Source organism: Lipotes vexillifer, unplaced genomic scaffold (assembly GCF_000442215.2).
Source record: "Lipotes vexillifer unplaced genomic scaffold, Lipotes_vexillifer_v1.1 scaffold854, whole genome shotgun sequence".
Taxonomy (NCBI): domain Eukaryota; kingdom Metazoa; phylum Chordata; class Mammalia; order Artiodactyla; family Lipotidae; genus Lipotes; species Lipotes vexillifer.
The window spans coordinates 162,871-176,209 of record NW_006791376.1 but is presented as its reverse complement, the minus strand read 5'-3'; the positions used below and the strand labels follow the sequence as shown (position 1 = coordinate 176,209).

At 42.7% G+C, this 13,339-nt stretch overlaps 1 protein-coding gene across 1 annotated transcript; it reads right to left on the bottom strand.

The window, feature by feature from the left end:
- Nucleotides 1–510: 510 nt before the first annotated feature.
- LELP1 (late cornified envelope like proline rich 1) lies at nt 511–808 on the bottom strand. The gene is given in 2 exon segments (XM_007472341.1): nt 511–634; nt 636–808. Coding segments are annotated over 2 exon segments (297 nt in total).
- Nucleotides 809–13,339: the final 12,531 nt, after the last annotated feature.

Below are 13,339 nucleotides of genomic sequence, written 5' to 3'. Positions count from 1 at the left end.
TTCTGCCCAAGCATTATGCAATGGGACTAATAGCCAAGGGTAGAATTCTTTCCCTGAGTCTTTGTGGAACTTTCCCCAGCATCATTCCTGTTTCCCCTCACACACTCTTCCCCGCTTGTGCTCATTGGGTTCCCAGGGTTAGCCACTTCAATAGCCATGTTTATCGCTCTCTCAGGCTGTACACTAGCAGGAGTGCATTCCCTGGGTGCACCTCTCAGAAGATGCCACGTCCCTCTATGCAGCAGGTGGGGTTAGAGACCTGACCATCTTCCAAGGTTGTTGAGTGTGCAGGGCCAGGGTCCTAGCCTCACACTCAGGGGGTTGCTTCTTGGTGGTATAATGCTGGAAAACAAGAAACAAACCAAAAACTACCAAGAAACCAGGAGAAGAAAGTCTTGCACAACAGAGGAACACATTTACTTGTCAGTTCATGGCTTCAGCTCTCAGCCCCATAGTGGTGAATATGGTGGAGATGGTGGATGTAGTGGGCTGGGTAGTGCCCTTGGTGCCTCACTCTGGGGGTGGGCAGGGCAGTGGGCATTTAGGAGGACAGGGCTTGGAACATGGCTTGGGAGGGCAGGGAGCTGGGCAGGGGCATGGTGGAGGGCACAGTGGGGGGCATGGGGGACACGGGACACTTTGGTGGTGCTGGGAACTTTTCCTGTGGGTACTTTTCAGAGCACCGTTGCAGCAGCTTCTTTAAACAGCTGGGCTGGCATTTAGTCTCACACCTTTGTTCACACCTGGGATCACATTGCTTGGGCTCATTCTTGGGTTCACTGGGCTTGTTTTTATCATCACTCGACATTCCTTCTTGATTTTCTGAGCCCTGCAAAGAAATACGTGACAGGTTATGTGTGGGAGACCACATTGCAAGGTGGGAGAGGACCAGTACAGCCTTCCCCCACACACCTCCTGCCCTGCCCATTCTTGTTCTTAAGAAAGTCTTTCCTGGGATGTGTTCAGGCTCTAGAATAAATTCTCATCTAAGGGCTGTCCTCTTGTCCTTGCAGTGCATTGGTGACAACATTTCTTGATCTCTCCACCATTGCTATGCTTTCTTTTCACTTATTCTTGTCTCCATTCCATAACCCCTAGCAGGAGTTCTTAACCTTAGGGTCCTTGGAACCCCCCCAAACCCAACCATATTTAACCATATATTTATCAATATAATTGGTATCTTCTGTAACCCCATGTATTTTATTTCATTCATTTAAAAACATTATTCTGAAGAGTCCCTAAGCTTAATCGGACTTCTAAATGCATCCATGGCATGGCAACAGTTTTAAAGAACTCCTGTAAGGTCACCTCCCTATCCCTCTGGAGATGGAATGGGAGGATATGTTAGTGGGCTTGGGGACCTATGACACTTCTTCCAATTCTATGTCTTGCCTAAGCCCTCAAAACCTTGAGAACTGATTTTGTCACTTGAGGACTGAGCATGGAAAAGAGTTGAATTCCTACCATGGCTGGGCTCCCATAGACCACTCTAGGAACTCCTCCCCCTGGTGATTAGGGTAAGGGAAGAAGTTAAGAGAAGAGGAGATAAACTGGGAAATTCTAGTTTCTCTGAAAATATGAATGTTGGAGCCACAAAATATGATTTTAGGGAGTAAATCCTTTTCCCCTCTGTTGAGCTTTGCCCTGAGCTAAGTCTTCCTCTATAGACTGTTTGACTTCTGGGTATGGACAGGACTTTTCAGTCTCTGACAATACTTGCAAGTTGGATCTAATTGGCACATCTTTGATTTCCTTTAACAATACAAAAATAAAAATTTAAAATCTAATTTTGTTTTAAAATCAGTATGGCTCTCTGGAGAGACAGACCATTACATTGAACTCCAAAATGGTTAAGAATCACTCTTTCAAATGAGGTGTAGCTAGATCCTGCTACTGAAAATGAGAGGAAACTTTCACCCAAATATAACCATCATTTCAACCCTGCTCAATGCCTGGGGTGCTGTGGGTCATCCCCCGGAAAGGAGAGGTAAAAAAGGGGGCATTTCCAGTTGTCCACATGCAGCTCACCCCTTTGTGTTGGTATTGAACTTGACAAGTAGTTGAATGAGGTGGATGTTATGGCTGTGCTCGGGAAGGTGGATTTTTCCCTCTGGTTCTTCTGCCCAGCTCTGAGGAAGACAGAGTGGGGGGAAGGGGGAGCCCTACTTGTGACCTCATCACTGCATCATCGAGTCGCAATTGTTGTGTGACTCCAGAGCTCCCAGCTCAACTCAAGCCCTTGAACAGGAGAATAGGCTATGATTAATACCTCCTTTGCTGTCCCGTCCTCTCCCAGGTCCCTCAAAATTCATGCTGGTGAAAACAGGCTACCATGAAGGGAACTAAACTCTAAGGATAGGGAGGCTCGTTGTTGCTAGGAGCAGAAAAGCTCTGTTTACACCTGATCTCTCTTTCCTCCCCCAGTCTCCCAAATTTTAGCTCCTTTGAACTTGCCTGTTCTTCATCTTTCTAGGAGAGCTCCCCTGATTGATCACAGCCATTTTGACGCTCCTGTCCCCACTATGTTTTTTTAAATTCATCAATCAATCAATTAATTATTTTTTGGCTGTGTTGGGCCTTTGTTGCTATGTGCAGGTTTTCTCTAGTTTCAGTGAGTGGGGGGCTACAGTTTGTAGCAGTGTGCAAGTTTCTCATTGCAGTGGCTTCTCTTTTTGCAGGGCATGAGCTCTAGGCACACAGGTTCCACAGCTACTGTTGTGGCACACAGGCTTATTTGCTCCGTGGCATGTGGGATCTTCCTGGACCAGATCTCGAACCCGTGTTCCCTGCGTTGGGAGGCGGATTCTTAACCACTGTGCCACCAGGGAAGTCGCCCCACTATGTTTTAAACATGAGATTCTGAAACCTCTTTTTACCACTCCACACTCCCTGGCTCAAATCAAAGGATTATCTTAGTTCTTTTTCTCAATGACTCTGCCTAAAATTCACTGTTTGTTGGATTCTGTGATTGTTTTTTTCCAATCAGGGTGTGGCCAACCCTTGATATCTAAGGTAGATGCTGCTTATTCTTAAGAAATTGAGTTTGATGCTCCTGACCAGTCCTGACCTGTTGGGCTAACCCCAGATTCTGTCTTAGAGTAGAAAGGTCTGCCTCTGTGAAAGTTCCTTCCTTGTTTTTTCAAAGGCCTGGCCAGTGGGTCTTTGTGGTTGCAATAGGGGTGTGCCTGAGGTGGTAATAGGAGTGGAAAGTCAATTGGGCCTCAGAGACACATGGTGCCTTGAACTCTGGTCCAAGACATTCATCTTGGCAGTCATTCACTGCTGAATCATGAGTGACTTTTGGTTAAAATTGTGATATGATCATGTCTAAGGTGTTGTAAGAGCTGTGACAAAGTGAGAGAGTGACATGGACATATATACACTACCAAACGTAAAATAGATAGCTAGTGGGAAGCAGCTTAATAGCACAGGGAGATCAGCTCGGTGGTTTGTGACCACCTAGAGGGGTGGGATAGGGAGGGTGAGAGGGAGGGAGACGCAAGAGGGAAGAGATATGGGAACATATGTATATGTATAACTGATTCACTTTGTTATAAAGCAGAAACTAACACACCATTGTAAAGCAATTATACTCCAATAAAGATGTTAAAAAAAAGTGCAGGATGGTTTGGAGGATGGAGTGGTGGAGTGTAAGTTGAACTAAGCTGTTCAAAGAAATTATAAAAATATCCAAGTCTGAAGAAGGCAGTGGCGGTGGGAGAAAGAGGGTACCAATGAGAGAAACATCATCAGAGAAGCAAATTTATGGGATCTAGTTAGTGGAAAGTTAAGAAGAAAATTAAGAACTCGGAGGACTCCCAGGTGCTATTGTTAATGGGCACTGAGGAAACAGAACAGGTTTGTGTTAGAAGAGGAGTTTGAGTCTGAGAATTTTGTGTTTTCAGTGAAACATCTTGAATGGTTATTAGAAAGATGGATCCTTGTGCTGCTGGGCAGACCTGAGATCCTGAGTTCACTTCAGCCCAGCACATGTTTATGAGTGGATGAGAGTGAGCTGGTCCAGAGAGAGGACTCAGGGAGAGAAGAGAAGAGGTAATGGGGAGGATGGGGTATCCCAATGCAGGGTTTATTTGGTATTCACAGTGGATAAAGAATGTCATAAAACCCAAATGAACCTAAATGAAAGGAGACGGTAACCAGAACTGACCCCCCTGTCCCTGGGATAATTGGTGTTATATCCATTGTCTTGGTGCAGCCCAATCCTCTCATTTTCTTCCTTCCGTCATTTTATTCAAGAGCACTGTCTCTTCAAAGCTGTTGAAAAGCAGTTCTTACACTCATTTCAGGAGTCCCAGCTCCACCTGCTGTTCTGCTCTGGACCGAAGTTAGCAATCTGGTTATGGAGAAGGTAGTCATTTGTGACAGTGATGTCAAAGGATGTAGTGATTTCTACTGACTGTTGTCTGGTTGTTTTCATCTTTCTCTCTCTCCTTTCTCCCTTCTCCTATTTCTTGCTTAAGAAATTCACACTAAGTGAAAGTCTATCACTCATTGGACTGTCAACAGGACAGCATCTTTAAAACCCTTCTTTAAAGGGTTACATTTAGTAACAGCTATCCACTTATGTTTGGCTTAGGATTTGGTTGGCAGTTAGCTGGCAGCAAGGCACGACTGAGATGAAACACAGAACAGGCTGCTTGAGTGGCTGGGCCTCAGAAGAAGAGAGACTGGAAGGGGAGAGGAGTGGGTGTCAAGGCCCCCAGGTTGAGAGAGAGGACTCTGGATTCAGATCCCCCAGTTCAAGTCCTGCCTTTATCCTTTACTTACCAAATGACCCCTAGTACCTGACTTAAACTTTCTAAGTTTCAATTCCTTCAATAGTAAAATGTGATAATAATAGCACCCATTTTAAGATAATATGTAATTTATATTGAGTGCTTATAAGATGCCAGGGATGTTTATAAGTGCAAAGCCTACACTTCCATCCATCCTCCTGTCTCACTGTACTTGTAGGTTGTTGTGAAGACTGAATGAGATTCTATGTTTGAACAGCCCCCAATAAATGCTCACTATACATATGAGTTATTATTTTTCATTGCTTTCCTGGCTTTGTCTTCTCTTGACTTGTAGGATCTCTCTCTGCCTCTGTCTTTGACCTATCTCTCTTACCTCCTGATCTTGGCCCTGAAATCCCACTTCTCCATATCATTTTTGCGTGCCTTCCAGCCAAAGTTCCTGGTGGTCTAATACAGGAAGATTAGATATTTCAATACTAGCTGTTAATGGATGATTTCATTTTTGAGTAAGGAGAGTTGATATAAATGTTATTGAAAAAAGATAGTACTTTAAGCATTCACTAAGGCCTATAATGTCAGTGAACCATTCAGTGGTTTCTCCTTGTGAAACTGCAGGTCCTGTAATTCTGTATATTTTACCAGGCCAGGGAATACTATGTGTCAGAAATTTTAACCTCAATCGCATTCCCATTCTCTGCTTTTTAGGTGAAGTCTTTTTTTTTTTCCTGTCTTTTTCTGTCTCTCTGTGTGATTATTGTTGAAAAAGCAGGACTCATAGGATAAAGTCAGAAAAAAACTCTATTCCTTCCATTGGTGCCTCTTCAAACACTCTCTGTGGGGCTGGCTCTTTCCTTCCTTTTGGGATGTAATCTCTAGCAGATGCCATTGACTTTTAGGATCCTGCTTAGACAATAAGGAGTTCTTCCAAGAAGAAGATATAACAAATGTAAATATTTAGTCACCCAACTTAGGAGCACCTCAATACATAAGGCTAATGCTAACAGCCATAAAAGGGGAATTCGATACAAACACAATAATAGTAGGGGATTTTAACAACCCACTTTCACCAATGGGCAGAATAACCAAAATGAAAATAAATAAGAAAACACAAGCTTTAAATGACACATTAAACAAGATGGACTTAATTGATATTTATAGAACATTCCATCCAAAAACAACAGAATACACTTTCTACTAGGGTGCTCATGGAACATTCTCCAGGATAAATCATATCCTGGATCATAAAACAAGTCTTGGTAAATTTAAGAAAATTGAAATCCTATCAAATACCTTTTCTGACCACAACACTATGAGACTAGATATCAATTACAGGAAAAAAAACCTTTAAAATATAGAAACACATAGAGGCTAAACAATACACTACTAAATAACCAAGAGATCACTGAAGGTATCAAAGAGGAAAACAAAAAATACCTAGAAACAAATAACAATTAAAAGAGGATGGCCCAAAACATATGGGATGAAGCAAAAGCAGTTCTAAGAGGGAAGTTTATAGCAACACAATCCTACCTCAAGAAACAAGTAACACCTCAAATAAACAACCTAACCTTACACCTAAAGAAATTAGAGAAAGGAGAACAAAAAAATGCTGAAGTTAGCAGAATGAAAGAAATCATAAAGATCAGGTCAGAAATAAATGAAAAAGAAATGAAGGAAACAATGTCAAAGATCAGTAAAACTAAAAGCTGGTTCTTTGAGAAGATAAACAAAATTGATAAACGATTAGCCACACTCATCAAGAAAAAAAGGGAGAAGACCCAGATCAACATAATTAGAAATGAAAAAGGAGAAGTAACAATTGACACTGCAGAAATACAAAGGATCATGAGAGATTACTACAAGCAACTATATGCCAATAAAATGGACAACCTGGAAGAAATGGACACATTATTAGAAAAGCACAGCCTTCCGAGACAGAACTAGGAAGAAATAGGAAATATAAACAGACCAAACACAAGCACTGAAATTGAAACTGTGATTAAAAGTCTTCCAACAAACAAAAGCCCAGGACCAGATGGCTTCACAGGCGAATTCTATCAAACATTTAGAGAAGAGCTAACACCTATCTTTCTAAAACTCTTCCAAAACATAGGAGAGGGAGGAACACTCCCAAACTCATTCTATGAGGCCACCATCACCCTGATACCAAAACCAGACAAAGATGTCACAAAAAAAGAAAACTATAGACCAATATCACTGATGAACATGCAAAAATCCTCAACAAAATACTAGCAAACAGATTCCCACAGCACATTAAAAGAATCATACACCATGATCAAGTAGAGTTTATCCCAGGAATGCAAGGATTCTTCAATACACGCAAATCAATAAATGTGAGAAACCATATTAACAGACTGAAGGAGAAAAACCATATGATCATCTCAATAGATGCAGAAAAAGCTTTTGACAAAATTCAATAGCCATTTATGATAAAAACGCCCCAGAAAGTGGGCACAGATGGAACTTACCTCAACATAATAAATGCCATATATGACAAACCCACAGCCAACAACATCCTCAATGGTGAAAAACTGAAACCATTTCCACTGAGATCAGGAACAAGACAATATTGCTCACTCTTACCACTATTATTCAACATAGTTTTGGAAGTTTTAGCCACAGCAATCAGAGAAGAAAAAGAAATAAAAGGAATCCAATTCAGAAAAGAAGTAAAACTGTCACTGTTTGCAGATGACATGATAATATACATAGAGAATCCTAAAGATGCTACCAGAAAACTACTAGAGCTAATCAATGAATTTGGTAAAGTTGCAGGATACAAAATTAATGCACAGAAATCTCTTGCATTCCTATACATTAATGCTGAAAAACCTGAAAGAGAAATTAAGGATACACTCCCATTTACCACTGCAACAAAAAGAATAAAATACCTAGGAATAAACCTACCTAAGGAGGTAAAAGTCCTGTACTCTGAAAACGATAAAACATTGATGAAAATAATCAAAGATGACTCCAACAGATAGAGAGAAACAACAGGTTCTTGGATTGGAAGAATCAATATTGTGAAAATGACTCTACTACCCAAAGCAATCTACAGATTCAATGCAATCTCTATCAACTTACCAATGGCAGTTTTCACAGAAGTAGAACAAAAAAATGCACAATTTTTATGGAAGCATAAAAGACCCTGAAAAGCTAAAGCAATCTTGAGAAAAAAAAAAAACGGATCTGGAGGAATCAGTCTCCCTGTCTTCAGACTATACTACAAAGCTACAGTAATCAAGACAGTATGGTACTGGCACAAAAACAGAAATATAGATCAATGGAACAGGATAGAAAGCCCAGAGATAAACCCACGCACACACGGTTACCTTATCTTTGAAAAAGGAGGCAAGAATATCCAATGGAGAAAAGACAGTCTCTTCAATAAGTGGTGCTGGGCAAAGTGAACAGCTACATGTTAAAGAATGAAATTAGAACACTCCCTAACACCATACACAAAAATAAATTCAAAATGAGTTAAGACCTAAATGTAAGGCCAGTCCCAAAAAACTCTTAGAGGAAAACATAGGCAGAACACTCTATGACATAAATCACAGCAAGATCCTTTTAGACCCACCTCCTAGAGTAAGGGAAAAAAAAACCCCAAAAATAAACAAATGGGACCTAATGAAACTTGAAAGCTTTTGGACAACAAGGGAAACCATAAGCAAGATGAAAAGACAACCCTCAGAATGGGGGAAATATTTGCAAATGAAGCAATGGACAAAGGATTAAATTAATCTCCAAAATATACAAGCAGCTCATGCTGGTCAATATCAAAAAAAAAAAAAAACAAAACAAAACCAAACAACCCAATCCAAAGATGGGCAGAAGACCTAAATAGACATTTCTCCAAAGAAGATATACAGATTGCCAGCAAACACATGAAAGGATGCTTAACATCACTAATCATTACAGAAATGCAAAACAAAACTACAATAAAGTATCACCTCACACGGGTAAGGATGGCCATTATCAAAAATCTACAAACAATAAATGCTGGAGAGGGTGTGGAGAAAAGGGAACTCTCTTGCACTGTTGGTGGGAATGTGAATTGATACAGCCACTATGGAGAACAGTATGGAGGTTCCTTAAAAAACTACAAATATGACCCAGCAATCCCACTACTGGGCATATGCCCTGACAAAACCATAATTCAAAAAGAGTCATGTACCACAATGTTCATTGCAGCACCATTTACAATAGTCAGGACATGGAAGCAGCCTAAGTGCCCATTAAGCAATGAATGGATGAAGAAGATATGAGACATATATACAATGGAATATTACTCAGCCAGAAAAAGAAATGTAATTGAGTTATTTGTAGTGAGGTGGATGGACCTAGAGCCTGTCATACAGAGTGAAGTAAGTCAGAAAGAGAAAAACAAATACCGTATGCTGACACATATACATGGAATGTAAAAAAAGACAAAAAGGTTCTGAAGAACGTAGGGGCAGGACAGGAATAAAGACGCAGATTTAGAGAATGGACTTGAGGAAATGCGAAGGGGAAGGGCAAGCTGGGATGAAGTGAGAGAGTAGCATTGACATATAAACACTACCAAATGTAAAATAGGTTGCTAGTGGGAAGCAGCCACATAGCACAGGGAGATCAGCTCAGTGCTTTGTGACCACCTAGAGGGGTGGGATAGGGAGGGTGGGAGGGAGACACAAGAGGGAGGGGATATGGTGATATATGTAAACATATAGCTGATTCACTTTGTTGTACAGCAGCAACTAACACAACAATGTAAATCAATTATACTCCAATGAAGATGTTAAAAAAAAAGTTCTCTAGTTCCTGTTTTCATAAACAATCTTATTTCAATAATCAGAAGGTGTATTTCCTAGAATATTATATTTCCTTCTGTTTCCCACTTGGGACCAGAAAGGAGAGCATCTTCTCTATGTGCTATTTGGAGTGTCTCCTCTTCCTCACTCACCTGACTGCCTCTGGTTTTGGGGGAAGGACCTACAAAGGGAGAAGAGAGGAGGGAGAGGAAGGTTCTTACCTGACTGATACTGTTCTGCACTGACATAGGGGCTCTCTGGGTTTGGCAGGTGGTTAAAGCTGAACTTTTCTGTGGTGGGAAACTTGAATATGTTCTTCAGCCCCTTCTGACCCTCACCTTGTTGGGGTTTTGATTGCAGCATCCTTCAATATTGGCAAACATACCAGCGACCTGCTCCTGCAGCACCTGGGCATTGGGAAGTTCTCCAGATTCTCTCTGATGGGATTTTACCTGCAGGTAGCCCTCTTGTATGGGATTTTCCACAGCCTGGATATCCAGCTCTTCCTCTGTGGCCCGTGTGAAACACTCACAATCCTTCACTTTCACTGTGCATCAATTACCATTGGTGATTTTCTCCTGATGTTTATGTAGTTTTGCTTGTTCATTATGAATTAGGTGAGGGAAGTTCCATGATGTCCTCATGGACACGGTTCGGTATTTATCCAATTTGTCTTTACTGCAGTATTTGATACTGTTGTCCTCCTTTTTACCCCTCTCCCCTTGGGTTCCTCTATTACCTGGATGGTGTCCCATTTCTCTGGCCTCTTCTACCCTCTTCCACAGCCTGTTCTTCCTCTGCTGTATCCTTTCAATGTCACCTGGCTCCTTTCACTTTACATATTTGCTGTTGATCTCATTTCCCACCATTTCTATAACTACCACCTCTACCTCAAAGAATTCCAAAGCCTCGGTCTTCCCTCTTCTCCAGGTCCAAAGGTTAACATCCATTGGATGTACTGTGGTGCTTCCAACTGCTGTCATAAAATCAGAATTCATCACCTTCTGCATCTTTTCTAACATGCTCCTCTTGTGTGCTCCAACTCTGTGAATAACATCCTTATTCACCAAGACCTCTAAGCCAGAAACTTGGGGTCATCCCAGCCTCTTGCCTACCACTCAACCTTACACAAAATGTGCCACTGGGATCTACCAGTTCTATTTCCAAAACCACAGGCTCCTGACCCAGGCCAGTGTTTGGGAGCCCCAGTGAATACCTCTCTTGAGTCAGTCCCCCATCACCCTCACAGTCACTGCTGTTGCCTTCACCGAGGTTGTCATTGTCACAGGTCTCCCAGAGTGCCCACCTCGAATTCATACTCTACAGCATTGTCACAGTGAATTTTATAAAACCGAAGTCTAATTTTACAACTGCATTCAAGATGAGGTCCTAGATTGTCAGTTGGGTCTGTAAGATTCTTTCAGCTCAGTCTTTTATACTTACCATAGATTTTGGAGCTAAACTGCTTGCGGTTCCCCAAATGTGCCGGACCTTTCTGACTCTGTGCTTTTTCTCTTCCAGTCATCTCCTCCCTCTGCCCTCCTCCAACCTTGAACTCACAGAGTGTGATTTACCTGACCCTCCCAGGCTGTTAGTTGCCTGAGCCAAGCTCATGATGAGATTTTATTCCTCTCTTCTGTAGTTATTTATTCATTTATTTTTTGGCTGTGCTGCATGGCTTGTGGGATCTTAGTTCTGTGATCAGGGATTGAACCTTCCACTTGGCAGTGGAAGTGTGGAGTTCTAACCACTGGACTGCCAGGGAATTCCCTCTGTATTTTGTAATTATTTATTTCCCAATTCCCCTCAAATGATGGGCTAGTCCAGAGTTCAGGAACCACTTATTTTTTAAAATTTATTATTTATTTTTTTCTTTGTGGTACGCGGGCCTCTCACCGCTGTGGCCTCTCCTGCCACGGAGCACAGGCTCCGGACGCACAGGCCCAGCGGCCATGGCTCATGGGCCCAGCCACTCCGCGGCTTGTGGGACTCCCCCGGACCGGGGCACGAACTTGTGTCCCCTGCACTGGCAGGCGGACTCTCAACTACTGCGCCACCAGGGAAGCCCAACCACTTATTTTTATATCTGTACCCCTAGTGCAAGGCCCAGCAAATCTTAGTCACTCAGTAAACAATGTTTATTTTCGGTGAAGAGATGCAGTTACACAATTTCGATAGTTTTGCCATTGCTCTTCTCTCAAACTGGAATGTCCTCCCCCTTCTTGTCTGGTTAATATTTATTTTTTGTCACCTCTGGACTCATCTTGAAAACCTTACCTTCCATGCAGAACTCCCTGTCCTTCCCCACCCCCCACTATAATCATGAGAGTATAGTGACTTCCCCAGTGCACTCCCAACAGCTTGAGGTCCTCACCTGTTCTGCTGGGAGATAATGGCTGTGTATATTTCTGTCTCCTGACTCACACAATGCCCTGCTTCATGGAAGGGCTGTCTTGTTATTCTTTTCACTTTACTGCTGGCTCAGGGCTGGTATATGATAGACACTCAATGAATGTTTGGAGAATAAATGAAAGGACATACAAGACAAAATCTAGCAGGGGAGTTAAGACTGAAGTGAACTCTCTGTCAGAGGAGGAAGATCCAGCTTCATGTGGGTGGAGATTTTAATGAGGACATCTGTCTCTAAATGTCAGCTTCCAAGATCAATATAGCTGTATCAGTCCCAGAGACCCCAGGAGGTAAGCACCATAGGACCTTATGTGCTGGATATCCCAGACCACCCAGATTGCTCCAGGACAAACCCCCATCTGGTTGAGGGGTCCACGCAGAGATGCTCACATATCAGGCTCCAGCCTTAAGTCTCAATCATCTCTTCCCTGCAGCTGGTGTCTCCCTTGCCCTGAACCTCCCCCCAATGCCCCAATGCACACAAAAATCCCCTGCCTGGTGAGACCTTCTTCAGGAGTAATGGGAGGACACGGGATTGGGTAGAATTGGAAGGCATGTGGGCTGTGAAATAGTGGGTAGGTGGGAGTAATTCTCTTGAGGGAAACCCCCAGCTCCCTCCACTGTGACCTGAATTCTCCTCAGGGCTCTTCCTAAGGCCCTCCAACCAGCTTCTGTTTCCTGTGTGCTCCCATGGCTCTATCGCCTTCCCAGCTCCCTGCAAGTGGGGATAACTTGGGTCTCACTGGGACAGATGTTTTAATGGAGAGATGAAGAGAAAACTCCTCTGTGTGCTGTGAGTGCCCCCTGCAGGTTCAATCTCTGGGCATGGAATAAAGACTGAGGACCAGTTTCCTTCACTATATGTGGGACTGCAAAGTCAGGAAAATCTGGGGGGATTTTCAGATGATTTAAGACAGTTCTTGTCAATTCCTGAACAAGCTTTGCTTTACAAGTTCTTCATATTTTTTAATAAAATGAGGAAACATAGAACTCATTTTCTTAATGATCTTCTTCTACCACCAGGAGGCATAACGGGTTGGGACAGCAGCGGGGAGAGCCAGTCCTTCCTGGTCAGAGGACAGGAGGAGAGGAAGGAAGTGCACATCTGGCTCCTGGGATGATGCCGAGAGTACTTTTGTTTAATCCCTGTTGTTTCCTAGGAAGGATCTGGGAAGAGTCACTTAACCACCAGTGGAAAGCCAGTGGACTGTGCAGGTTTGGAGTTCGTGAGTGTTGGAATTTTGTGGGGTCATGGGGTGCTCCTGGTATGGAGTCGGGGAAGGAGATGCAGGAGGTGAGCATCGTCTGGATTTGGGGGGTGTTGGCTTCAGATGCTACCATATCTTCCTCAGTGGGCAT